At 42.2% G+C, this 25893-nt stretch overlaps 1 protein-coding gene across 3 annotated transcripts in view; it reads left to right on the forward strand.

Moving 5' to 3' along the window:
* BMPR1A (bone morphogenetic protein receptor type 1A) overlaps positions 1–25893 on the forward strand; it is a 178209-nt gene that overhangs the window by 87860 nt on the left and 64456 nt on the right. For all 3 annotated transcript variants that reach the window (XM_073596732.1, XM_073596731.1, XM_073596733.1), the window contains exon 3: positions 3764–3930. In XM_073596732.1, coding sequence (XP_073452833.1) covers positions 3846–3930 — 85 coding nt within the window. In that variant the 5' untranslated portion in view covers positions 3764–3845. The remainder of the gene's footprint in view (positions 1–3763; positions 3931–25893) is intronic.

Genomic DNA, 25893 nt, shown 5'->3' on the forward strand with positions numbered 1-25893 from the left:
AAACAGCTATGTAGGAGGCTTACAATTTGGTGAGGAACAGCCAAACTTTGCTACAAGACACCAGGTAGTTATACTGCATCAGCAAGGTCTCTAGCAGGCAAAGATTTCAAAACAGACTGGGGTTTCAAGGTGTACTATTCAAGCTGTTTTGAAGAGGCACAAAGAAATGAAATGTACAACCTTGAGGACCGTAGATGCAGTGGTCGGTCAAGGAAACTTAATACAGCAGAAGACACATCATGCTGACCACCCTTTTAACAGTGGAAGATGTCCAGCAGTGCCATCAACACAGAACTAGCAGAAACTGGTGGGACCGAGGTACACCCATCTACTGTCCAGAAATTCTAGCCAGAAGTGGTTACCTCCGACATGGAAACAAGGCTAAGCAACTGACTCCTGCACAAAAGCATAGAAACTAGGGTGCAGAAAAAATGGCAGCAGGTGCTCTAGACTGATGAGTCCAAAATGTGAAATATTTCGCTGTAGCAGGAGGTAGTTTGTTAGCTGAAGTGTGATACAATAATTGGTGTCTACAGGCAACAGTGAAGTATGGTGGGGGTTCCTTGCAAGTTTTGGGCTGCATTTCTGCAAATGAAGTTGGAGATTTGGTCAGGATCAATGGTGTCCTCAATGCTGAGAAATTCACGCAGATACTTATCCATCATGTAGTATAGTTGATAGCAGCGCTAACAGCAGTGATGTTAAACCCAATGCTAAAAAACTGTGACAATTTAACAAGACAAGTGCACGAGTAGTAAAAAAAGTCCATCTGTATGGAAAGATAATGTTCAAAGCCTTAAGCCCATGTGGATAATCTTCCAATACAATGATTAAATAAATCCTCCACCGCACCGCAGTGATGACACCACACAGAGTGCTCGCTTACCACAAGGCAAGCATAAATAGCTTGCGACCTATTACCCGGCCAGGGCCTTTATCCAAAGGAAATGGGGGGGGATGATATTCCAAGCCCCACGAAAGGGGTCAGCACCGACGCAGATTCCACCAAGCACAGGTCACATAGATAGCCAGATGAGTGTTACTCAGATGTTCCCCAAAAAAGGAAAGGATTCAACATAGCGTAATACTGATAACTCTCATTTATTTAGAAGATAGAAAAACACAATGTCACGGAGATAAAACAGCAAGGCAGCTGGCCGGCTAGTGTAAACACCCTTCCTGCAGATGGTACACACGGAACGTCAGCTCCTCCCGACGCGCGTTTTGTCACACGATGACGTCGTCTGGGGCACGGACGAATCTGTGTCGGTGCTGACCCCTTTCGTGGGGCTTGGAATATCATCCCCCTGATCTCCTTTGGATAAAGGCCCTGGCCGGGTAATAGGTCGCAAGCTATTTATGCTTGCCTTGTGGTAACTCTGTGTGGTGTCATCACTGCGGTGCGGTGGAGGATTTATTCATTGTATTGGAAGATTATATACATGGGCTTAAGGCTTTGAACATTATCTTTCCATACAGATGGATGTTTTTTTACTACTCATGCACTTGTCTTGTTAAATTATCACAGTTTTTTAGCATTGGGTTTAATATCACTGCTGTTAACGCTGCTATCAACTATACCAAATGTTCTTGTGTGTATCCCACTTATAGCAGCTGCTCTTATTTGTTGGTTTTAGTTTTCAAAATTATATCACTGTTTTTTTTCACATATCGTCACTACCTGATGATATAAGATTTATAATTTTTGTCATTATCTAAATTGTATAGCGCGTTTTTTTTTTTTTATGTAACTTATCATGCCATACCATCAGGGAGGAGTGGGATTGGCCCCAAATGTTTTTGGTTTGGACTTATCTGCTTTTCATTTACTTTCCATTTTTGTTAATTGATAAAAATAAACTATTAGGCATTCCTAATTTTCACACCTGCATACACTTTTCAGTGATGTGTGTATGTATGTATGTGTGTGTATGTGTGTGTATATATATATATATATATATATATATATATATATATATATATATGTATGTGTGTGTGTGTATATTATTTTTAGGTGTTATGCACACTTTTTGATACACATTTTTTTTTTTTCTGTACAAGTGCCCTGTTCAGCAGCACATGACCGTCTTTCATAGTTTTCATATGGTTCCCTCCTGTTGCTAGCCTGTCTCCTTTCCCTCGTGTTGATGAACCCTCTTTGTTTCCTAATTACAGAGAAGTCACAGATGTGTGAAAAGTAGGCCACAGGTCGAATGCTGTGTGCCCCATACCCAGTAAAATTGGAAGTGACAGGCATCTTTTTGCTCCACTACTAATTTGCCGCTGTGTTAAATAGCTACAGAGTCCCAATTAAAATGAAAACTTCTAGGGTTCTGATGAACAGACAGATTGAGTTATTTATGGTGGAAGCAGCCACCAACAGTAATTGAGGCACATCCTTGTACAAATACAAATTTTTCCATTCAGGAATAGCGCCAGGCTGACAGGGTCATGCAGGTCAAGCTCACCGAAACAAGAGGCCAATGAAAGCCAAAACTTGCTTTCCATTCATCTTAACACAAATCTCCTTTGTCCTTATTAACTGTTGAGGTGTGTGAGTGGCACTAGCAGCTCTTTGAGGTCTAATTATGCTTTCTGCATTAATCAGTGTATAAAATTAAAAAAAAAATAATAATTAGATTCCAATACCACTACTGTCGCTTTCTTTTAGCGATTACCAGCCTGATTTTAACAGCAGTTTGAGCATGTGACAGGACTCGCATACATATAAAATAAAAAAATGTGTAAGAATGTTTTTTAGCCTCAGAATGGTTAGACATGGCAGCTTATCCTGCCCTTTAGGGGGGATGGAGATACTGAGTCGAATATAACTGGCTTCACCAGGTAAGGAAAACCTGAAAGGATGAGTTAGAGGGAGGTATAGGGCAATTTCATTTTTTTTATGGAGTTGAGCTTTGAGGAGCTCCAGTCTCCCCCCCAAAAAAAGCTGCTGTAGCTCCTGACTTACTTGGAAAGGTAAGTTGGACACTTACCTGTCCAGGGATCCAGACATGTTGGTACCCTAGCTGATTCTTCAATCAGCTTTGGGTGCAGGCGTCGGCATTTTAATTAAGGGAGACTGACAGTGAAGCCTTCCAGCTTCACAGCCAGTTTCCTACTGCGCATGCGTGAGTCGCGCTGTGCTTGGTGAATGGTCCTGCAGTCTTCTGGGACCTGTGTGTGTCCCAGAAGTCTGCGGGGGGGGGGGGGGGGGGGGCATGCTCGCAGATCACATGGGTACCTGTCAAAACCAGGTACCCACTCCCTGCAAAATGAGACAGTGGAGGGTGCAAACAAGCTGAGCTTCCTCTTTTGGGTGAAGCTCCACTTTAAGTCTATCATAGTAACACTAAGCTAATCACTCCTTATTTGGACTACAAACGCCCCCTCCTTATCTCCACTACTCAGAGTGGTGTTGCTTTTCCAGAAATATCTGAGAAAACTGATAACCCTTTTCAAGATTTTGGTTTGTGCAAAGTGACAAGGTACAAGATTTTTGGCAGGATTAACAGATTTTTGTCAGTATTTGCATAAAACGCACTTAGCCTGGAAAAAGTTAATGAGTGCAACTAATACACGCCTGTAAGCTGCAGTATATTAAATGTTTGTTCTCAAGTTTAGATGTACTTTTAACTGTTTGTTTTTTTTTTTGTTTTTTTTTTTGTTTCGAGATCTTATGGATTTTTGTAAAAATTTGTTTACATTGGAACTGTTTATTTAAATTTTCTCATTTTGGTAATTATATTTAAACTTTTATTTACAGGAACAAATTTAACCAAAGAAGATCTCTATCTGTGAAAATATTCTGCATAGCTCCAAACGCTAGAATTCTCTTTCCTGGAAAAATGCCGCCAATAAAAAAGATGACTGTGATAAAGCATGTGTTTGCTGCTTTGTTTGGGTCCTTTCTTCTTGGAGTTCATATTCAAGGTTGGTGACGAGCTATTTTATATTGCCTATATATCTAATCTTTACTGTCTCAAGGGTGTTCACTCAGTTTACTTATTTTTTTCATGTAGAGATGTAACATTTCTGGAAATTTTAAAGCCATGGGGAAAAAACGTGCCCCCCCCCCCCTTTTCTTTTTTTTTTTTTTTCCTGGAAAAAAATTACATTTTCTGAGAAATTGAAAAAAATAAAAATTCACCGTGGAGTAGTTTTACAAATTGAAAGAATAACAAGTATTTTTGGGAGGCAGTGGTTTTTAACACTTCCTCACTTGAAGATGCTGCTGGTGAAGAACCACTTTGTGATAATCCATTAAAAATTCTGGAGGAAAGAGCTACTTGCACTTTCATTATGGTCCTTATTATTTAATTCCATAAAGTATTTGTTAATGTTTTTAAGCCAACTCTGGCATGCAAGGGGGTGTGTTCTGTCATCCTTGTGGCATTTGGAAAAAAACTTTCTTCTCACAATATTTCCAAATTGCAGCTTTGCTCTCAGCAGAAATTGCACTGTGGAAATGTTTCTAAACTCTAGATGTTGGTCTCACCATTTTTACTGAAAGAGGAAAAAAAGAAAAAACAATTTACTTAGCAGATTATCGGTTATTATTATGCTGTGATGGTCGAGAACACGAATAGGCTCCATTCACACCATAGCGTTCCGGATTGTGGGCCGAAACACTGCAATTCTGAATCGCTGCAAGACACCCTTGCGATCCCTATTACTTTCAGTGGCACCCAAATCGCGGCTCCATTTTGCCGCGATTGACGCCTGTCGCCCAAAAGAAATTCTCTTGTTCTGCGATTCGTCGGGTGACAATCGCGGCAAAATCGCACCACAATTTGGGTGCCTTTTGAAAGTAATGGTGATCGCAAGGGCGTCTCGTGATTTGCGGCAATTTGCCATCGCGGGCAGAATCACGGCGATTCCGTCCACAATCCGTAACACCATGGTGTGAATGGAGCCTCAAAGGTTATAAATAGGGATGTCCCGATACCGATACTAGTATCGGTATCGGTATCGGCACCGATACCGAGCATTTGCCCAAGTACTTGTACTTGGGCAAATGCTCCCGATGCTTCCACCGATACCTGGAAGACAGCTGTGATCGGCGCATGGGGGAGATACAAAGATTCTCCCCCAGCGGCTTTCAGCTGCTTTAGTGACATACAGCTGTGATCGGTCACAGCTGACTGTCACTGCATCTTCCTCCATGCCCCCTCCGTTCCTCTGTGCCTCTTCGCTGTCCGCTGCATTCCTCTCTCCTTATCTGTCCCTCTCAGCTGTCCCCTCCGTTCTGCTCTTCTTATCTGTCCCCTCCGTTCTGCTCTCCTTATCTGTCCCCTCCGTTCTCCCCCTCCGTTCCTCCGTCCCCCTCCTCCTCCTTCCTTTGTGTATGGAGAGAGTCAGCTGACTCTGTCCATTCACATAACTGAAACATTGTAATCTCCTGTGATTACAATGTGTCAGTTTATGAATGGAGAGAAGCCGCTGTCTTCTCTCCATTCATTCTCAGTGCAGCTGACGCTGCAGAGAAAGGGACTGGGGAATCTCTATCCTCTGTCTCTTGCTCTGTCTCAAGGGGGAGATATCAGAGGTCTGTTAAGACCCCTGATATCTCACCAAAACCCCCCAAAAGGGCTGATTAAAAAAAAAAAAAAAAAAAAAAAAAAAAACAATAAAGAATAAAAAAAATATTATTGTAAAAAAAAAAAAATTGTAAAAAAAAAAAAATAACACACATACAACGTTCACCCCCTCCCCCCCCCCCAAAAAAAGCAAGCACTGTTAAAAAAAAAAAAAAAAAAAAAAAATTGTCACGTGACATTAAAAAAAAAGTATCGGTAATCGGTATCGGCGAGTACTTGAAAAAAAGTATCGGTACTTGTACTCGGTCCTAAAAAAGTGGTGTCGGGACAACCCTAGTTATAAAGATAAACTAATATGTCACACAAATGTACCCTCTTACCTGTCAATTAAGGTCTGAGAGGACAGAAGCTGTATCTACTGTATCCCAACAAACAACCAACTGTAGGAGGTACAAGATGGAGCCCACAAGCAAACTAAACTGGAGCATATCCCCTGCAGTGACCCCTAGTGGCAGAAATGTGTATTTCTCCTCTTTGAGAATGGCATTGTAAAGTACAGCGTTACTTGACTTGTATTCCAGGATTTGCTTGTCCGCTGAGAGAGCTTGCAATAATTTAGAACTTTACATAAAGTCTCTGAAATCTTTTTCATTAAGGTCTTCAGGTTATATAGTTTGAATTCTTTGTCATGACTATATTATTTATCACAGTAAATATGGGGTGCTGTGTGTACATTAATGAGGAAAAATAATGAACTTAAATGATTTTAGCAAATGGCTGCAATATAACAAAGAGTGAAAAATTTAAGGGGGTCTGAATACTTTCCATCCCCACTGTATATAATTAATTTTATCTTTTTTTGTACAACTGAGCACTGGGGCTGCAAGTGTGCTTCCACACCAGAGTCTGTCTCTGAATTCCCTGAGGCTGCAGTTTCTTCTGCACAGTCAGGTGAGGAGGGGAAGGATTGTGGACATGGTAAACGAGATGTTGTGGTCAGCAGATATCGTGCCAAAACGTAAGGGTACCGTCTCTCAGCCTGCGATTGCCTCGGTTTGTAGCTGCTGTCTGCTTCGGCTACACCTAAAGTGACTAGCCCATGTTATCTAAAGAGCCCTCAACCTGTTAAGAATTTTCAGTGCATTCCCTATTTATTGCATCTGGTCCTGTGTAGTGATTGTCCTAACCTGCAAATGGTCCTTGCTCTACCTAAGCCTTTTAACCAGCAGTACCCTATGGAGGCCTTCCGAAAGCCTGCAAGACTTTGACATTTGACCTATGATTCTATTGTATCGTGTTGACAGATTAGTGGATAATATGCAGAGTGGGCCTCCTTTCAATACAATTGCGAGGTATCATTTGGCTAAAATGTTTGTTGGTGGAGCAGTGCCAAAAAAAAAGTCCTGACCCAACCTCCCCAGTCCACTTAGTATGCAAGCAAGTCGTCCTCATAATGAGGGGATGGCCCCACTTGCCAAAGTTGGGGGAGGCCTGTTGGCCTTCGCAGTTGTCCGGTCCCAGAGCGTTTCAAATGTTTGGGTCTAGAACGTCTACAAAGCAGAATTTGGTCTCTGCCTCCACCCTGCTTCATGTTGTCAAACTTGCCAACATGCCCACAAAGACTGGAGAACCTTTATGCTGCTTTAGAGCAGTCTTCTCTGAAGGAGTCATAGCTAATGTTCTGGAAAAAAGAAGTTTTAAGGTTTCTATTAACCTCTTTTCATCATCCAAAAAAAGACATCCATCCTATACTGGATCAACAAGTAATCAACACCCTCTTCAGGGTACATAAATTCTTTTTGGTATCCTCCCCAGTCTGTCAGTGCTTCCCTCCATCCGAGACAGCACCCTGTCTCTGTGGACATCTAGGATGCCTACTTGCACATTCCCATCTTTCCGACACTTTAGCGCTACTTGCATTTGCTGTGGGTACTCAACATTACAATTGTTTTCTGTGAGCACTGCAGGTGTGGGAGATTGTTTTGTGGAATTCTGCAGCATGTTTTCATTTCTCTGCAGTGAAGGGGGAAGACGCTAAACTTGGGGGGATTGGGCAATGTGAAAGCATTTAGTCTGATCTCGGTTTGATCAGATGCTTTTATGTGCAGAGGAGAGATCTGGGGTCTAATAGACCTCAGATTCCTCAGTAAAACGAACCTATCATTGCCAATGCTATCACAAAAGCTGTTGTTCATCTCTTGTGATAGCAATAAAAGTGATAAACATAATTTAAAAGATTCACACCACACGCGAGGTATCGCCACGAGAGTTATAGCGAGAGCAATAGTTCTAGCACCAGACCACCTATGTAACACTAAACTGGTAATCTGGAGGTTTTCAAGTACTGTAGTTTGTTCACATTACATGGGTGTACGCAGTTTTAAAGCGAGACACGTTTGCCATCTATTCAGCGTAACGTCATCTTTTATATTTTACTAAACAATTGGGTATTACATTGTGTTTTTTGAGCATTAAAATTGAATTTTTTTCCAACAAAATTGCATTTGAAAAACAGCACATATACCATGTGACATAAAAAGATTGCAACACCATTTTTTTTTTCCTCTAGGACCTCTGCTTAAAAAATAGACAACACATAACACTAGTACGTGGGCTGGACTTCGTATCCCACTGATAGCTGTCATATTAGTTAATAAGTGCCAAGCAGTCCAAACACCACTTGTTTACTACAGCTCTCCCTTTTCCTTTTCTCTCTTTTTTTTTTTTTTTACCAAAGACTTGTATCAGAATACAGTTTGGCCTTAATTTATGAATTTGATTATTTAAAAAAAAAAAAAAAAATTTGATGCATTTTATAGCAGTAAAAAAATATTGTTTTTTGTTTTTTAAAAAGTTTCGGTCTTTTTCATTTATATAATAAAAAGCCCAGTGGTGATCAAATACCACCAAAAGACAGCTATATTTGCGTGGAAAAAAAAATGATATAAATTGAACTTGGGTACAGTAATGAATGATCATGCAATTTCCAGTTAAAATAGCACAGTCCTGAATAGCAAAAAAATAGTCTTGTCATGAATAGTTAAATCTTCTGGAGAGCAAGTGGTTAAAAGCAAAGATTTGATAAAGAGTACCAGTAGCACAAAAAAAAGCTTATGACCTGCCTAGCCAGATTCGGCCAGTAAGGCTGTTGTTTTTCAACAGAACGGGCTGTTTTGTAGATTTAGCAGTTAGAGGATAGAGACAAACCATTTAAAACCGACAAGGCTGCTTACAATGGTCAGCTTTTATTTATGTAAAACCTTCATCCCAAAAGTAACAAAACTGTTTAACTACTTGGAGTGTTGGCTAGAGCTTGGGTTCAATTTGTTAGTGTATACAAATCTGTAAGTCCATCTAGCCCTCCCCCTGCCTGACATTGCTGCTGTCCTTGTTGCTCTTTCATCCGGAGTTAATAAACTTTATTGATCATTTTTGCAAAGCTTTACAGATTTTTAGTATCTAATGGGGCATGTGCCATTAAGAGGCTTGACAGTGGGGCTTACAGTAAGTCACTGGGCCATGATGACGCTCGCTTGTAGTATACTGTTCATTTTTGATGGCGTAGAGCGTTCGCTCCATTTGACTGCAGCAAGTTTCTGGCGCATGGTGGACAGAGCTTTGCGAACACATGACTGTGCTGAAGAAGTGACAAATTCAGTATTTATGCTGTGATTTATTGAAAAAGTATGCCGCATGTTTACCAGAAGTGGGAAGGCAAGGCTTTAAACCTTATTTTAGCCTTTCCTTTTACAAGTCTTCATCACCAACTATGTGTTATGATGGCCTACCTGACTGAATATACATATTAATATATAGGGCTTGACAAATTTACTTTGAATCTAGGAGCCAGCTAAAACGGAAGCCAGTTTTTTAATTTATTTTTTTAACAAAGCTTACAGGTGAAACATGAAGCATGTTTCCGAAGGTGAACTTATCCTTTTAACCCTTTCGCTGCCAGAGCAGTTTTTGTGGGGTTTTTTTGCACATGTTTAAAAAATAACTTTAGGATTGTATATTACATAAAACACTCTATTTTCTGAAAGCAGACACCCTAGAGAATAAACTGGTGGTAGTTCCAATTTTGTATGTCCCATATTACCGCAAAGGTCTAGGAAACATTTCAGTAAAAATTAATCTAAAGTTGATTTTAGGGGGGCACAAAAACGCTACAAATTACCCATTTTTTTAGTAATATATAAAATCAGAGGTTGCGCCAAGTAATTACCCAACATGTCAAACCTTTAATTTGTGCGCCTGTGAAATGGCAACAAACTTTAGTAACCTTTGTTTTCCATAGGCGGCGTTTTAAAAGCCCCTACTAATCTTTAGTTTAGCATTATGAAGGAGGTCTGGTGCTTGAATTATTGCTCTCATTTCGGCGAGCATGGCGCTATGTAACATGAGTATCACAATCGATGCTTTGTGGTGTAGGCGCCTTGGTATTTACGTTTACACTTATGTATATGTGAAAATGGGGGGGCCTCAATTTTTGGGGGAGATTTAATTTTTTTTTTTTTTGATAACAGGTGCTCTTTGATACATCAAAGGTATAGAAGATCCTTCATGTCTCCTCTGTGCTCCAATGAATGTAATGCACATCGCACTGCATTACATTCTTTCCCGGCCTTCAGGGCCAGGGAAACTGTCAACGGGGACCTGGAAGTGACGTCGGGCACATCACTTCCAGGTCACCAACAAGAAGCGGAGGAGAGCGCTCTCCTCCCTCTTCTCTACTCGGTTGCACATGCTATGACAATCCCAGGCCCACAAGTGGGCCAAGCAGGGCCGGGATACATGGGGACGGGGGTTGTGGAAGAATTTGGGTGACAGCCTAGGTGCCAGGACACAATTGTTGCCATGGCGACCTGGTGCCTGGAATATGTGGAGCCCTGTTTTTATATATAATTTTTTTAGGTTTATGTGCTTCATTTTAAAAAAGTAAAACTAGAGGTTATTGTTCAGAAGTTGTATAATCAGATTCTAATATGTTTTAAGTTTATAATAAGTAACAGGGGTGGCATAGCTGCCATATAGTTATACTGCTGCATAGTCCACAGGATCTTGCCATACTGATGAGACGTTTGAAAGGCTGGCATCATTGGCGTTAAAGGCTTTTATGCAGTCCCCATAGATGTTACTAACTAGGCAATCCGCTGAGTTTACATTGTAAATTCTTTCGTATAACTGCTAAGCTCTGCCTATCTCAGTAATGTTTTTGGGGATGTCTTTTGGTTTCCAGGGCTGTTCCTGTGCCAGTCATCTGTTTCCAATGGCACTTGGTGAAGGGCTCCCACAGCATCTCATTTTAAGCTTAAACTAAAAAAAAAAGTGATTTTTTTTTTTCTTTCCCAATGGAGCCAAGTAAATCAGACCCAAAGGAAAGTTCGCTTTATCGTAAACATTGACAAACATAAATGCACAGTTGTTCATTTTTAAATTATAGTTTATTTTCTTAGTCTTGTACTTCACCTGTGAAACACAAAAAGAAGTAGTAATTAGTTTCGCACGCACTTTTTCCTTGACTTTTGAAAGTTCATTTAACCACTTCAGCCCCGGACCATTATGCTGCCTAAGGACCAGAGGACTTTTTTCAATTTGGCACTGCGTCGCTTTAACTGCTAATTGTGCAGTCATGCAATGCTGTACCCAAACGAAATTCACGTCCTTTTCTTCCCACAAATAGAGCTTTCTTTTGATGGTATTTGATCACCTCTGCCGTTTTTTATTTTTTGCGCTATAAACGGAAAAAGACCGAAAATTTTGAAAAAAAAAATGATATTTTCTACTGTTTTGTTATAAAAAAAAATCCAATAAACTCAATTTTAGTCATACATTTAGGCCAAAATGTATTCAGCCACATGTCTTTGGTAAAAAAAAATGTCAATAAGCATATATTTATTGGTTTGCACAAAAGTTATAGCGTCTACAAACTAGGGTACATTTTCTGGAATTTACACAGCTTTTAGTTTATGACTGCCTATGTCATTTCTTGAGGTGCTAAAATGGCAGGGCAGTACAAAACCCCCCCAAATGACCCCATTTTGGAAAGTAGACACCCCCAAGGAAATTGCTGAGAGGCATGTTGAACCCATTGAATATATTTTTTTTTTTTTTGTCCCAAGTGATTGAATAATGACAAAAAAAAAAAATTTACAAAAAGTTGTCACTAAATGATATATTGCTCAAACATGCCATGGGCATATGTGGAATTACACCCCAAAATATATTCTGCTGCTTCTCCTGAGTACGGGGATACCACATGTGTGGGACTTTTTGGGAGCCTAGCTTCATACGGGGCCCCGAAATCCAATCACCGCCTTCAGGATTTCTAAGGGCGTAAATTTTTGATTTCACTCCTCACTACCTATCACAGTTTCGAAGGCCATAAAATGCCAAGATAGCACAAAACCCCGCAAAATGACCCCATTTTGGAAAGTAGACACCCCAAGCTATTTGCTGAGAGGCATGGTGAGTATTTTGCAGCTCTCATTTGTTTTTGAAAATGAAGAAAGACAAGAAAAATGTTTGTTTGTTTTTTTTTTTTTCTTTTTTCAATTTTCAAAAGTTTGTGACAAAAAGTGAGGTCTGCAAAATGCTCACTATACCTCTCGGCAAATAGCTTGGGGTGTCTATTTTCCAAAATGGGGTAATTTGGGGGGGGGGGGGGGTTGTGCCACTTGGGCATTCCATGGCCTCCGAAACTGTGATAGGCAGTGAAGAGTGAAATCAAAAATTTACGCCCTTAGAAAGCCTGAAGGCGGTGCTTGGTTTTCGGGGTCCTGTACGCGGCTAGGCTCCCAAAAAGTCTCACACATGTGGTATGTTTGAGCAATATATCATTTAGTGACAACTTTGTGCATAAAAAAAAAAATTGTCTTTTTCCCGCAACTTGTGTCACAATATAAAATATTCCATGGACTCGACATGCCTCTCAGCAAATAGCTTGGGGTGTCTACTTTCCAAAATGGGGTCATTTGGGGGGGTTTTGAACTGTCCTGGCATTTTATGCACAACATTTAGAAGCTTATGTCACACATCACCCACTCTTCTAACCACTTGAAGACAAAGCCCTTTCTGACACTTTTTGTTTACATGTAAAAATTATTTTTTTTTGCAAGAAAATTACTTTGAACCCCCAAACATTATATATTTTTTTAAAGCAAATGCCCTACAGATTAAAATGGTGGGTGTTTCATTTTTTTTTTTTTTAACACAGTAATTGCGCAGCGATTTTTCAAACGCATCTTTTGGGGAAAAAACACACATTTGTTTAAATTTTAATGCACTAAAACACACTATATTGCCCAAATGTTTGATGAAATAAAAAAGATGATCTTAGGCCGAGTACATGGATACCAAACATGACATGCTTTAAAATTGCGCACAAACGTGCAGTGGCAACAAACTAAATACATTTTTAAATGCCTTTAAAAGCCTTTACAGGTTACCACTTTAGATTTACAGAGGAGGTCTCCTGCTAAAATTACTGCCCTCGATCTGACCTTCGCAGTGATACCTTACATGCATGGTGCTATTGCTGTTTACATTTGACGCCAGACCGATGCTTGCGGTCGCCTTTGCGCGAGAGCAGGGGGGGACAAGGGTGCTTTTTTTTTTTTTTTTTCTTTCCCTTTATTATTTTTTTTGATTTTTTTTTTTATCTCATTTTTAAACTGTTCCTTTCATTTTTATGTTTTTTAATCATTTTTATTGTTATCTCAGGGAATGTAAATATCCCCTATGATAGCAATAGGTAGTGACAGGTACTCTTTTTTGAAAAAATTGTGGTCTATTAGACCCTAGATCTCTCCTCTGCCCTCAAAGCATCTGACCACACCAAGATCGGTGTGATAAAATGCTTTCCCAATTTCCCAATGGCGCTGTTTACATCCGGCGAAATCTAAGTCATGAAATGCTCGTAGCTTCCGGTTTCTTAGGCCATAGAGATGTTTGGAGCCATTCTGGTCTCTGATCAGCTCTATGGTCAGCTTGCTGAATCACCGGCTGCATTTTCAGGTTCCCTGTTGGGACAGGAGAGCCAGAGAAAAACATGGAAGACGGTGGGGAGGGGGGGCCTTCTCTCCCACTGCTTGTAAAAGCAGTCTAGAGGCTAATTAGCTGCTAGGATTGCTTTTACATGAAAGCCGACCGCTGGCTGAAAAGAATGATACCAAGATGATACCTAAACCTGCAGGCATCATTCTGGTATAACCACTCAAAGTCCAGCAACATACCAGTACGTTGCTGGTCCTTGTTGGGAATATATTGTAAACTTTTTTTTCATGCAGCCTGTGGGCTGAACAAAAAAAAGATATTGATCGGTGGGTATGCCCACCACTAGAATACCTCCCTTCATCCACCCACTTCTAATGGTGGGCATACATGCACCGTTTATATATGCCGAAGCATGGGGGCATCCTCCCGCAAAAGGCAGGAGCAAATCGCTCATCCACCCACTGCTGCCCCCGCGCTTCGGCATATATGCTGAAGTATGTAACTGTGGTGGTGAAATCACCTCCGACAGCGCTGGAGTCACGGCTTTATGTATCGTGGGAGCAAACGCTGTTGCTGTCAAGATAAATAAATCCAGCTGAATGGCGTACCTGAAAACAAAAAAATGGTTAAAACACAGTAAACTATAAAAAAATTACATACCTGAAAAACAAACATGATAAAACATAACAACAATAAAACATTGCAGAATAGAATACAGTAAAAAAGAGCAGAACAATAGAGAGAAAATAGAGAGAGAGAGAACAATAAAACGACAACTATTTTTGTTTTTTTAATTTTATTTTTTATTTTTTTGTGGTTTTTTTTTTTTTTTTTTTTTTTACTTTTTTTTTACATTTTTTTTTTAATAACTGTAACGGTTCCAGGTTTGGGTCTCTCAAAATGCAATGGCATCTTGGGAGACCCTGTAAAAGTGTGTCCTAGTCTGTGCAATGCTGTACCCTACGCTAACACTCAACTAGTGAATGGTAGCGCTCAAAACATTCACCAATGCAAAGACCAGCATTGCCAGGACAGGAGGGACAATAATACCGGGTGTCACGCCTAAATCCTCGCTTTCTGCAGACACAACATTTTATTTGGGGGGCTCGTTGGGTAGGGGTACTCCGGAGGACATATTGAAAATGCCTCTCATGCAGCCGGCTTACTGCCTTTGGTTGGGGAAGGTGAGGTGGAGCACTGTCTGGAAACGGAAGGGCTCTGCTGATCTCTTCCTGGAATTTAAGGAAGGATCCAGTCCGTCCTGAAGCTCTGTATAGCACGTTCAGCAAAGCCAATTGAAATAAACAGACACTTTTTTGTACCAGCGTCTGGCCTTACAGGCAACTAGGTACGGCGCCAACAACTGGTCATTGAGGTCCACCCCTCCCATATTTTGGTTATATTCGTGGACACAGAGGGGTTTCTCCACAACACCAGTCACCGTAGTAATTTGGGCCGTCGTGTCTGCATGAAGGGAGGTGAGAACGAAAACATTCTTCTTATCCCTCCACTTCATAGCGAGCAAATTATTACACTGCAAGCAGGCTCTCTCCCCCAGCCTAACACGGGAATCTACAAGCCGCTGGGGAAAGCCCCAGCGATTAGGTCGCATGGTGCCACATGCTCCAATCTGCTGATCAAACAAGTGACTAAAAAGTGGCACGCTCGTGTAATAATTGTCCACATATAAATGGTACCCCTTTCCGAATAAGGGTGACACCAAGTCCCACACTATCTTGCCAGCACTTCCTATGTAGTCAGGGCAGTTTGTCGGCTCTATGTGACTATCTTTGCCCTCGTAAACCATAAATCTACATGTATAGCCTGTGGCCCTGTCACAGAGCTTATACATCTTGACCCCATATCTGGCACGCTTGCTGGGAAGGTACTGTTTGAATGACAAGCGGCCAGAAAATTTAATCAGGGACTCATCAACGCAGACAACTTGATGGGGCATAAACAAGTCTGCAGAACATTGGTTGAAGTGCTTTACGAGGGGCCGAATTTTGTAGAGCCGATCGTATTCAGGGTTTCCACGAGGACTACAGACTTCATTGTCGTTGAAGTGCATGAACCGCAAAATCTGCTCGTATCGTGCCCTGGCCATGGAGGCAGAGAACACGGGCGCATGGTAAATTGGGTCAGTGGACCAATATGACCGCAACTTACTCTTTTTATTCAAGCCCATGTTGAGGGAAAGGCCCAGAAAGAGCTTAAATTCTGAGACCGTAATTGGTTTCCAATCTCTGGCAAGGGAGGACTGGGGATTAGCGGCGATGTGTTGACCAGCGTATAAATTGCTTTGGTCCACAATAGATCTATAGATCTTCGGTGAAAAACAGTGAATAAAAATCCAGTGGCGTAAAATCAACTGTTTCCACCTGAATTCCGGGTTGGCCAGTGAATGGGGGAAGTACGGGTGCTGCAGAAGTGGTGAGTTCCCAATTCGGATTGGCGAATGCAGCAGGAAGGGCACTATGGGCACGACGGGCCTGTCTTTGTCTTCTTGGTGGCAGCGGGACACTACTTGTGCTTGCCACCTCACCAGCTTGAACTGCACTTATGGGACTCGCCACGTCACCAAGTGTTACTGCAGTGCTGGATGTACGACCAGGGTGTACTAGGCCGCTGGTGCTTGCCAGTTCACCAGAAGGAATAGCGGCATTAGTACTTCTCTGCTCCATACGAGAGCCCTTCGGTTCTTGCACTTCAAGGACAGAAGAAGAAGATTGGGGTCTGGTACGCCTGACCTTAGCAGGGACCACAACTCCGTCGTCAGAGCTATCTGTCATGGAGCCGCTGTCCTCTACAGGATCGTATTCTGAGCCTGAATCTGACAGATGAGTGACTTCCTCTTCACTATCTGTCATGCTCAGAAACGTGTAGGCCTCTTTACTAGTGTACCTTCTATTTGACATTTTGGGCTCTAAATTTAGGGGTACACTAGTGAGACTCACAGGCAAAAAAGCTCCCGACTGTCAGCGACTGTATCAAAACGCTACCAAAAAACTGTTAGCGATCGCAGGGATCAGGCCTGACTCTGCGAACACTGCAGTTATGTGTGCTTAGTGTTTTGTGTCAGTGATCGATCGATACTGCACTTGGGTGGGCTGGGCTGGGCCGAGGGGCAAAACGCAGGTGCTAGCAGGTATCTGGGCTGATCCCGCTACCACTGCGTTTTTGAGGACCCTAAACTGCTGGGGATGCTAGTATAGATCTGATCGGATCAGATATCGATCCGTTCAGATACTATAGCACTAAGGGAGGTGTATGCTGCGTGCGTGGGTTTTAGCGGTACTGGCGCTAACTTGACGCTGCCTGGGGCGACGCAGATCTTATCTGACCCTAAGAACTTAACTTGTATCACCGCCGGGCGATCAGGGGGTTAAACTTTTATAAGATAATAAACGGCGGGTGCCCTAAAACTATAATAAACAAACTAACCAGCGTCACCCGTAACAATTATATGGTGATCACTGGTGAAAGGGTTAACTAGGAGGCAATCAGGGGGTTAAAACTTTTATTAGGTAGTATATAGGGGTCCCTGTCGCTATAAAACACTGACGGAGAACCTATATACTTACCTCCTTAACTAGCGTCACCTGTGTCACTAATACAGCGATCAGAAAAACGATCGCTTAGTGACACTGGCGACGGGGGGTGATCGGACCCCCCACCCACGGGCAGGCAGGGACGTGCATGTAAGCCCTTTTGCCTGCCCGTGCCGCTCTGCCGACGTACATCGTCGTGCAGCGGTCGTCAAGTGGTTAAACTCACTCTTAATTTTGTTGTTGCCTTACAGACATGTTTTATATTGGTTTAACATGGCAGAGTACAGAAAATATTGTCAAAGCAAGACTGAATGTGCATATTTCTTTCTAAATTTAAGTCATACAAACTCGCTGTAACACTTAGCATAAGGAAGTTGCCCTACCCCTACCTGCTAAACTCCAAAAGTAGCTATCTTGTGAGCTAAACATAGTCATTGTATGTATATACATTTAACAAATATATTTTTATTGGTTTGCTCTGTTTAAAGGTTACACCTAAAATAGAGCAATGGGTGAGGTAATTTGTGAGAAGCAACATTTAAATAACTTGATTGCCTTGGATGAGGTGGAGGGTAGGTTAATTTTTGTCTTGCTACCACTGTTTTTACCTTCTTTTGAATCAAGCCATATACATTGGCCAATACTGTGCCTTTAAAAAGTATTCATTTCCCTTGACATTTTCCGCATTTGTCATGTTACAACCAGAAACGTGAATGTATATTTTATTGGGATTTTGTGATGGACCAACACAAAGTGGCACAAAAATGATAAACGGTTTTCACAATTTTTTTACAAATATCTGAAAACTGTGGCATGCATTAGAGCTGTATGATTAATCATTATCATGATTCAACCCCCTTCCTGATCTTAATACAGCATTTCCCCCGATCGTGTTAATCAAGTGCAGAGCTGAGCAAAAAAAAACTCAGCCTGCAAATGTTTATCTGAACTTTTGTCTGTAAATGGAGTTTAACCACTTAGACTAAACCTTTTTTGACACTTGTTGCTTACAAGTAAAAATAAGTATTTTTTTTGCTAGAAAATTACTTAACCCCCCCCCCCCCCCCCCAAACATGACACATATATATATAAAAGCAGAGATCCTAGAGAATAAAATGGAGATTGTTGTAATATTTTATGTCACACCGTATTTGCGCAGCGGTCTTTCAAAAGCAGTTTTTTAAGGAAAAAATATACTTCAATGAATTAAAAAAACTAAACAGTAAAGTTGGCCCAATTTTTTTGTATAATGTGAAAGATTATGTTGCGCAGAGAATCGTAAGAGAATTGTGATATTTATTCTAAGCAAAAAAAAAAAATTCTCATTTTATCCAGAATCGTGCAGCTCTAGCGTGCATTTGTCTTCAGCCTCCTTTACTCTGGTACCCCTAACTAAAATCTGGTGGAACCAATTGCCTTCAGAAGTCACCTTATTAGTAAAGAGTCCACCTGTGTGTAATTTAATCTCAGTATAATTACAGCTGTTCTGTGAAGCCCTCAGAGGTTGGTTGGAGAACCTTAGTGAACAAACAGCATCATGAAGGCCAAGGAACACAGCAGACAGGTCATGGATACATTTGTGGAGAAGTTTAAAGCAAGGTTGGGTTATAAAAAAATATCCCAAGCTTTGATCATCTCATGGAGCACTGTTCAATCCATCATGCGAAAATAGAGTATGACACAACTGCAAACATGGCTGTCTACCTAAACTGACAGGCTGGGCAAGGAGAGCATTAATCAGAGAAGCCAAAGAGGCCCATGGTAACTCTGGAGGAGCTGCAGAGATCCACAGCTCAGGTGTGAGAATCTGTCCACAGGGCAACTATTAGTCGTTCACTCCACAAATCTGGTTTTTATTGTAGAGTGGCAAGAAGGACGCCATTGTTGAAAGAAAGCCAAAAAGAAGTCCCTTTTGCAGTTTGTGAGAAGCCATGTGGGGGACACAGCAAACATGTGGAAGAAGGTGCTCTGGTCAGATGAGACCAAAATTGAAATTTTTGGCCTAAAAGGCTCCACAGGCTCTAGGGACTGCCCTGCTGGGCGGCTGCAAAAAGATTGGGAGAGCGGTACAGGCTTCAGGAACAACCCAGGATTCAGTGACCTCTGGCAAATCATCATTTGACCCCCAGGCTGAGAACCACTGCTCTAGATCCAACTAATGTAAACGGGGAGCCACCAACCACCCCTCTAGTGATCCGAGCTAAGAACTGGGACTGCTGAGGTTAAATTTATCTTGGTGCCAAATTTAATTGCTGGTATGCGTATTGTGGAGCTACTGCGCCTCCACAATTTCCCCTTTATGGCACCTAGTGCACATGCGAGAACAAGGCGCTTCCATGCCTACATAGTCTGTGCACTTGCGCCACATTGTGTTTGGGGAGCTGCTGCTGCTGCTTGCCATGCCACTGGCAACTCACACTCAGCTTTTAGCTTCCTCAGGGTTGGTAATTCATCCTGTCCAGGGCCCTGGTACCTGCTCTAATGGTTGCTACCACTCTGACTCCCTGCGTTCATCTGACCATTCAGCTGACCCATCAGCCACACCAGCTTCCTCTTTTGCAGTACAGAAGATTTTTCTGCTACCATTTTACATATTTTGGGGCATAATTTCTGGCTTTGAGACCTTTGATAGCAGGGAATCAGCAATGCTTTTTCTCCAGATTCTGTCTTTGATTTAACCTTGAGCGATACATAGGTCAAGGCGACATACCTGTTAAATACATTTCTTCTAAGCTAAAGAATACCATAGCTACCTTTTTGGATACTGTATGGTCTTGCTTAGGCTTGGAGCAGCCAAAAATCTGCTAAGCAGTTATCCAGTATGGGGTTTCTAAAAATTCCTTAAACCAGCCGAGATCTTCCAGGTCCACTTTGTTATAGAGCCCATCCTGTATAGGGACTGGCATCACCCAGAAAATGTTACTCCCGCAACAATATCCTATTGAGAATAGTTTCCTTCATAAGTTGTTGCTTCCTGTAATAGATCCTGCAATTCTTGTCTTAACACCCTCACAGCCTCTGTGGGGGATAATCCTGTATTCAAAGACCTGGTAGACAAGAGGTTAGAGGCCCTCTTTAAAGCTCTTTAGCAGGCCCTACCATGCAACCTGTGGTAGTCTTGTCAAGCCATTGCTGCCTGGACTAAGCGCATGACCTGAGAGCTTAGTTCCAGGCTTACAAATACCTCTGGCCACAGTTAGACCTTTTGCCTATGGCCTTAACCACTTCAGCCCCGGAAGGTCTTACCCCCCTTAAAGCGGAGTTCCACACAAAAATGGAACTTCCGCTTTTCGGAACCCTCCCCCCCTCCGGTGTCACATTTGGCACCTTTCAGGGGGGAGGGGGGTGCCGATACCTGTCTAAGACAGGTATTTGCACCCACTTCCGGCATAGACTCCCATGGGAGTCTATGCCTCTTCCCGTCCCGACCGCGCTGTCTGCTGGGAACACACAGCTCCCAGGAGAGAGCCGGGACCACTAGGGACGCGCAGCGCGATTCGCGCATGCGCAGTAGGTAACCGGGAAGTGAAGCCGCAACGCTTCACTTCCTGATTCCCTCACCTAGGATGGCGGTGGCAGCTGCCGAGAGCAGGTACGTTGTTTTGCACAACCTGGCTGCCCTGCCGCAGTATATGTGCGGTGGGCGGTCTGGAAGTAGTTAAGCTACTGCCTTAACGGTTTGCCAGATACTGTCAAAATGCCAAGATGTTTTTCACAGTGATGGGGTGTCCCCTACTTGTCAATGTGGAGAGTGTCTGTCAGACTTCTGGTCCCAGAAAATCCAGAGTGCCATTTACAGGGCCTACAAACTGGAGTTTGGTACTCTGCTTCCTCCTTGCATCATGCTTTCAAACTCGTCTCTAGAAAGTACTCTGTGGAATTTATTTGCAGCACAGTTGTGGCATGTAACCCTGTTTCCCCTAAAAAAAAAAAAGTCCTACCCTGAAAATAAGATCTAGAGTTATTTTCAGGGATGGCTGCAGTATAAGCCCTACCCCGAAATTAAGCCCTAGTTAGTCATTGTAAAAACATGTAATCTGTTTTGTAAAAAGATTATATAATGTGCAAAAGGAGACACACTGCACATAATATAATCTTTTTACAAAAGGAATTACATAATTATACAATGCTTTAAACCAAGGTTTATTTTTGGGTAATGAGAATGTCATAATGCTGACTCCTGAGCTGACAGAGGGGGAAAAGACGGGGGACACAGGAACTTTCTTAAAAAATGTTATTCTATTCCAGGTTTTTTAGACCATAGAGAGGGGTAAATGACACAGCACAAGCACTGTACTGTTTATCATGCTTTAGGGTTACAACCACTTTTAAAGTGGTTGTAAACCCACTTCGGCCGGTGACATCACTGCTGGAGTTACTTCCGGGTATCGCAGGCTCCGGTGCTGTGATTGGCCGGAGCCGCGATAACGTCATTCCCGTGCATGCGCATGGGAGCCGCCGGTAACGGCACACTCTAACTGAAGCAACGGCACCGTGCCATTGCTTCAGTGCGCATGTGCCGATGATGTCGGCAAATACAGGGGATATCTCCTAAACCATTCAGGTTTAGGAGATATCCAGGGTAGCTATAGGTAAGCCTTATTATAGGCTTACCTGTAGCAAAAAGTGTGTTGTAAGGGTTTACAACCACTTTAAGATCCTCATGATGACATGACTGTATTTTAATAAATGTAGATTATTGTACATACCATAAATAAATAAGACACCCCCTGAAAATAAGCCCTAGTGTGTTTTTTGTAGCCAAAATGAATATAAGACCCGGTCTTATTTTCAGGGAAACACAGTAGTACAATGGAAGTTTTAGCTGGTAGTTAAGGAGTCGGCTGGGAAGCTGGCTGCCACATCCTTAGCAACAGATTACAAAAAACAGGTGGTTTTTGACAAGACCTTCATTAATTGTAGAATTTCCACAGTCGTAGCTCCGAATCTTCTTCCTCCGGTCTTCTCCTTATTTTGATGACTTCTTCCTTTGGTCTTTTTCCTCTGCTTTCTTCAACTTCCGGTGATGTCTTCTCCCTCCGCCATCGTCTTCTAACTTTGCTGCTGCTGCCGCTGACCCGCTTAAAATAAAAAAATCTAGTCCTGCTCTGACGCTGGCTCCCTCTGACGTCACAAGGGGGGAGGTCTCTGGGTGACATCACTAGATGGTCATGGTCCATAGCTTTATAAGAACTGGAAGACATCTTAGCTGGCATAACAGCCGGAGCTAGCGTCAGAGCAGGACCGGATTTTTTATTTTGAGTGGGTTGGCGGCAGCAGAAGAAGAAAAAGATGATATCGGTGGAGGGAGAAAGCAGCGGAAGGAGAAGGCTGGAGGAAGAAGACTCGGTGGAGCTACTACAATTAATACCCCCCCCCCCCCCCCCCCACACACACACACTTTTGCTAACCTGCCGGGCTGCATGCTCAGATAAGGGTCTTGTATGGATTTTTGGGGGGGACCCCACACAGGTCGTTTTATTTATTTTTGGGTTTTTTTATGTTTATTTTGGCGTGGGGTTCCTCTTCAAGATCCATACCAGACCCAGAGGGCCTGGTATGGACCCCACTTATTCTTTTTCTAGCTGTCAGCGGGGAAGCCGGCTGACAGCTGATGACTCATCGGTTGTTAAGGACACGGTGGCTGGCTTCCTGGTCCACTCCTTAGCAACCAGCTATTGTAGGCGTTTGTGGTACGGTTTTAACAAACCAAAAGTGCTTGTCAACCATGCAAAAGGATGTTTAGGGGGAGTGTTTTAGTGCTCTTTAAAAGCTTATCAACCGCACCTATTAACGTGCATTAACGCTGTAGAAACGTTTGGTAAGTGTCAGTATTTTGAGCAAGTGTGAACAAGCCCTAAGGCCGCCTCCTTTCCTTTTGGTCTCTGCCTTCCACCTTAATTCATACATTGCCCTTCTGCCTTTTTTTTTTTTTCTTTTGGAAATCCGATTTCCTCTTGTGTTTTCTGAAGGTTCCTGCAAGGGTCTCCCTGTCTCTCACTTAACCATTGCAAGGTGGATTACAAAAGCCAAGCTTTGACTAGAGCCTATAGTAGTCTAACACAGGGGTGGGCAGACTCCGGCCCTCCAGCTGTTGTGGAACTACAAGTCCCGTCAGGCTTGTGGCAGTCACACTCTTGCAATGCTTCATGGGACTTGAGTTGAACAGCTGGAGGGCCAGAGTTTTTCCACCTCTGGTCTGAAGGATAGGGTTCCCCCCCTTCACTGTAAAGGTGCACTCTACCAGATTGGTTAGAGATTCACAAGCTTTCCAGCATCAGGCATCTTTCACAGATATGCAAGGCTGCCACCCCATTACTATCAGGTGCCCTCTTTTAAAGCCGAGAGTAAAGTGCTACAAGCTGCTCGGAGTCCATTAAGTCTTAATCAGTTTGTTTTTTGTGGGTCTGTTGAGTGTTTGCTGCATTGCCTATCTCCCAGTTGGACTGCTGTTGGATGTGCCTGTCATAATGATAAAAGAGCACATGTTCTGAACTCCAGGAAGCTGGTTTTACTGGCAAGTCAAACATTTATATATTTTATGCTTCTTGGTTGGCCTTCTAGTGGTACCAAATAGAATTAGGGAAAATAGTTTAGGAAAGCTACCCCTGTCAGATTTTTTTTTTTTCTTTAAATGGTCATCCTCTGTGTCGGTTTTTCCTTATCCAGTGAACTGATGTCTGAGCAAGAAAGTTGTATACTGCCGTACATGTGGATATTTTTAGCTAATGGCATCCAAGACTATTTTTCTTTTGCAGTGCTAAGCCAAAAGCCTGGTACACACTAGTAGTTTTTTTTTTGTTTTAGTTCAACCCAGCGGGGCTACACAAAAAAAACAAACTGACAGCTGAGGATCCGCTGTACTAACTACCCAATCTTAGTACAGCGATCTCCCCTCCTGTGCTATTGTGTTCTGACAGGGAGACACCCCCCACCCCTCCACCAGAACACTGCGATCAGCACTCTTAGCCATTGGCCAATTGCCAGACTTTTTTCAGTCATGCCTCTTTGACAGAAGCCAGCCGAACAGCCGGCTTCTGTCAGACTGACTGCAGTACACACAGGCCGAATGTTGGGCAGCTTCTATTGAACCAGCCGATGCCGCATGACACGGCCTGAGTGTACTAGGATTTAAGTCGGGTATTGACTGACAGAAATTTGCCTGTTCTCTATAGTGCTGTCCTGCATGGCCCAACTGGATTTGAAACTGCACACTTTTTTCAGTCTTCCCACTTGTTGGCACTTATGAGTGCTTCTGACATACTGAAGTTTTCTTTACCACTCTATAATATAACCTCAATAGCCTAGTCCTTGAGCATAGGATCATATAGTTTGTCCATCTATCAGTATGGTCAGCTTTGGTCTTGCCCCGTCTGGATAGTCACAGTATCAAGGGAGAATGTGAGAAGTGAGAAAGCGACACTAAAAAGCAATTGTTGGAAAAGGGCTGATTCAGTACACATTGCCAGACCTTAGACTCCTTTGTGACTACTCGAGCAATAAATGTATAAAAAAAAAAAAAAAACACGTGGAGACAAGTCCCATGCTAGAATTCCATGTCACGTGTTCATGCTTTGTGAGGTTTTCTTTTTGACTCAATCTTTTGATCTTTCTTTATCTTTTTACTTTTTGCTTCCTTTTTGTCATTATGTTTTATTTTTTCTAGAAAAATGCATTGGAGGTAAAATTGTAATTCTGACCTAATGTGTTTAAAGATTTTAGGTGTTAAAACCTATATAAATTCTCAAAGTAAATATCATTATTGGTGTGAATCTCTAGTTCTTGTTTTATTAGAGATGCACTCAAGCGATTTCAACATTTTGTTCATTAGTTATTAGTTAGACTTGTTCATGCATATGTAAATTATGAGCTGACAGTTATTTTATATAACGTCATTAGCACGCTTGCAAGTTTCTTTTTCAGAGTATACAAAAAAAAATCAAGACTCTTAAGGCTTTATTGATCTCTATTTTTCTTGTCTATACATTGTCTAGCCGTGAAATGATAATTTGTCCCCAGTGGCAGGTTATGTTGGCTTACATCCTTAGCAAGGATCAAGGCTGGAGTGTGGGATATTTTTAGTTTAGCTGTGGCTATTTGTATAAATTTAGCTTTAAGGCCCAAAGGAGTTACATTTTATAGGGCTTTAATCTCTTTTTTTTATAATATGTATTTTCTGTTGTGTATATGACCTTGTTCAAAGTAATACCTTGTATACATATAGTGTAAAATGTCTCATTTAAAACCATGAAAGCTTTAAATGTATTTGCAGAGAACGGTGTGTCCACAAACACACAACATACTCTGACAGGGAAAACCAGTCAGCATAAAGTGTTTTTTGCCCAGTAGTCATTAATAAGAGCATAACCCTATGTTGCAACAGGTGGGTAAGGCAAGTCATAGATTAATCCATTTTCTTTCCTTCCACCACAGACTTTCTCTGGAGGCTCCTGGTCAGGATCCATTCAGACAGCTCCACTGCAGTGGCTTATGTCAATCAGGATGACATGAGAAATTTGGCAGAGGCTCTGGGACCATCACACATTTTGCAGTGGGCCGAGAAGAACATTCTAGCACTCTCAGCTGTGCACATTCCCGGCATCAAAAATTTGCAGGTGGCTTACCTGTGTGGTATCAGGCACTGGATCAGGGGGAGTGGTCCCAGGACCCCCAACGTGGATCTTCTGGCATTGTGCAGAACCACCTGGCGTATTGACTTATTTACACATTCCCTGCTCTCTTGCCTACCATGCAGGATAAGAGGCTAAGGGGATTCTGGTCGTTGTGGTGGCCTCGTCATCCGTAGTACG

Source organism: Aquarana catesbeiana, linkage group LG08 (genome assembly GCF_042186555.1).
Source record: "Aquarana catesbeiana isolate 2022-GZ linkage group LG08, ASM4218655v1, whole genome shotgun sequence".
Taxonomy (NCBI): Eukaryota; Metazoa; Chordata; class Amphibia; order Anura; family Ranidae; genus Aquarana; species Aquarana catesbeiana.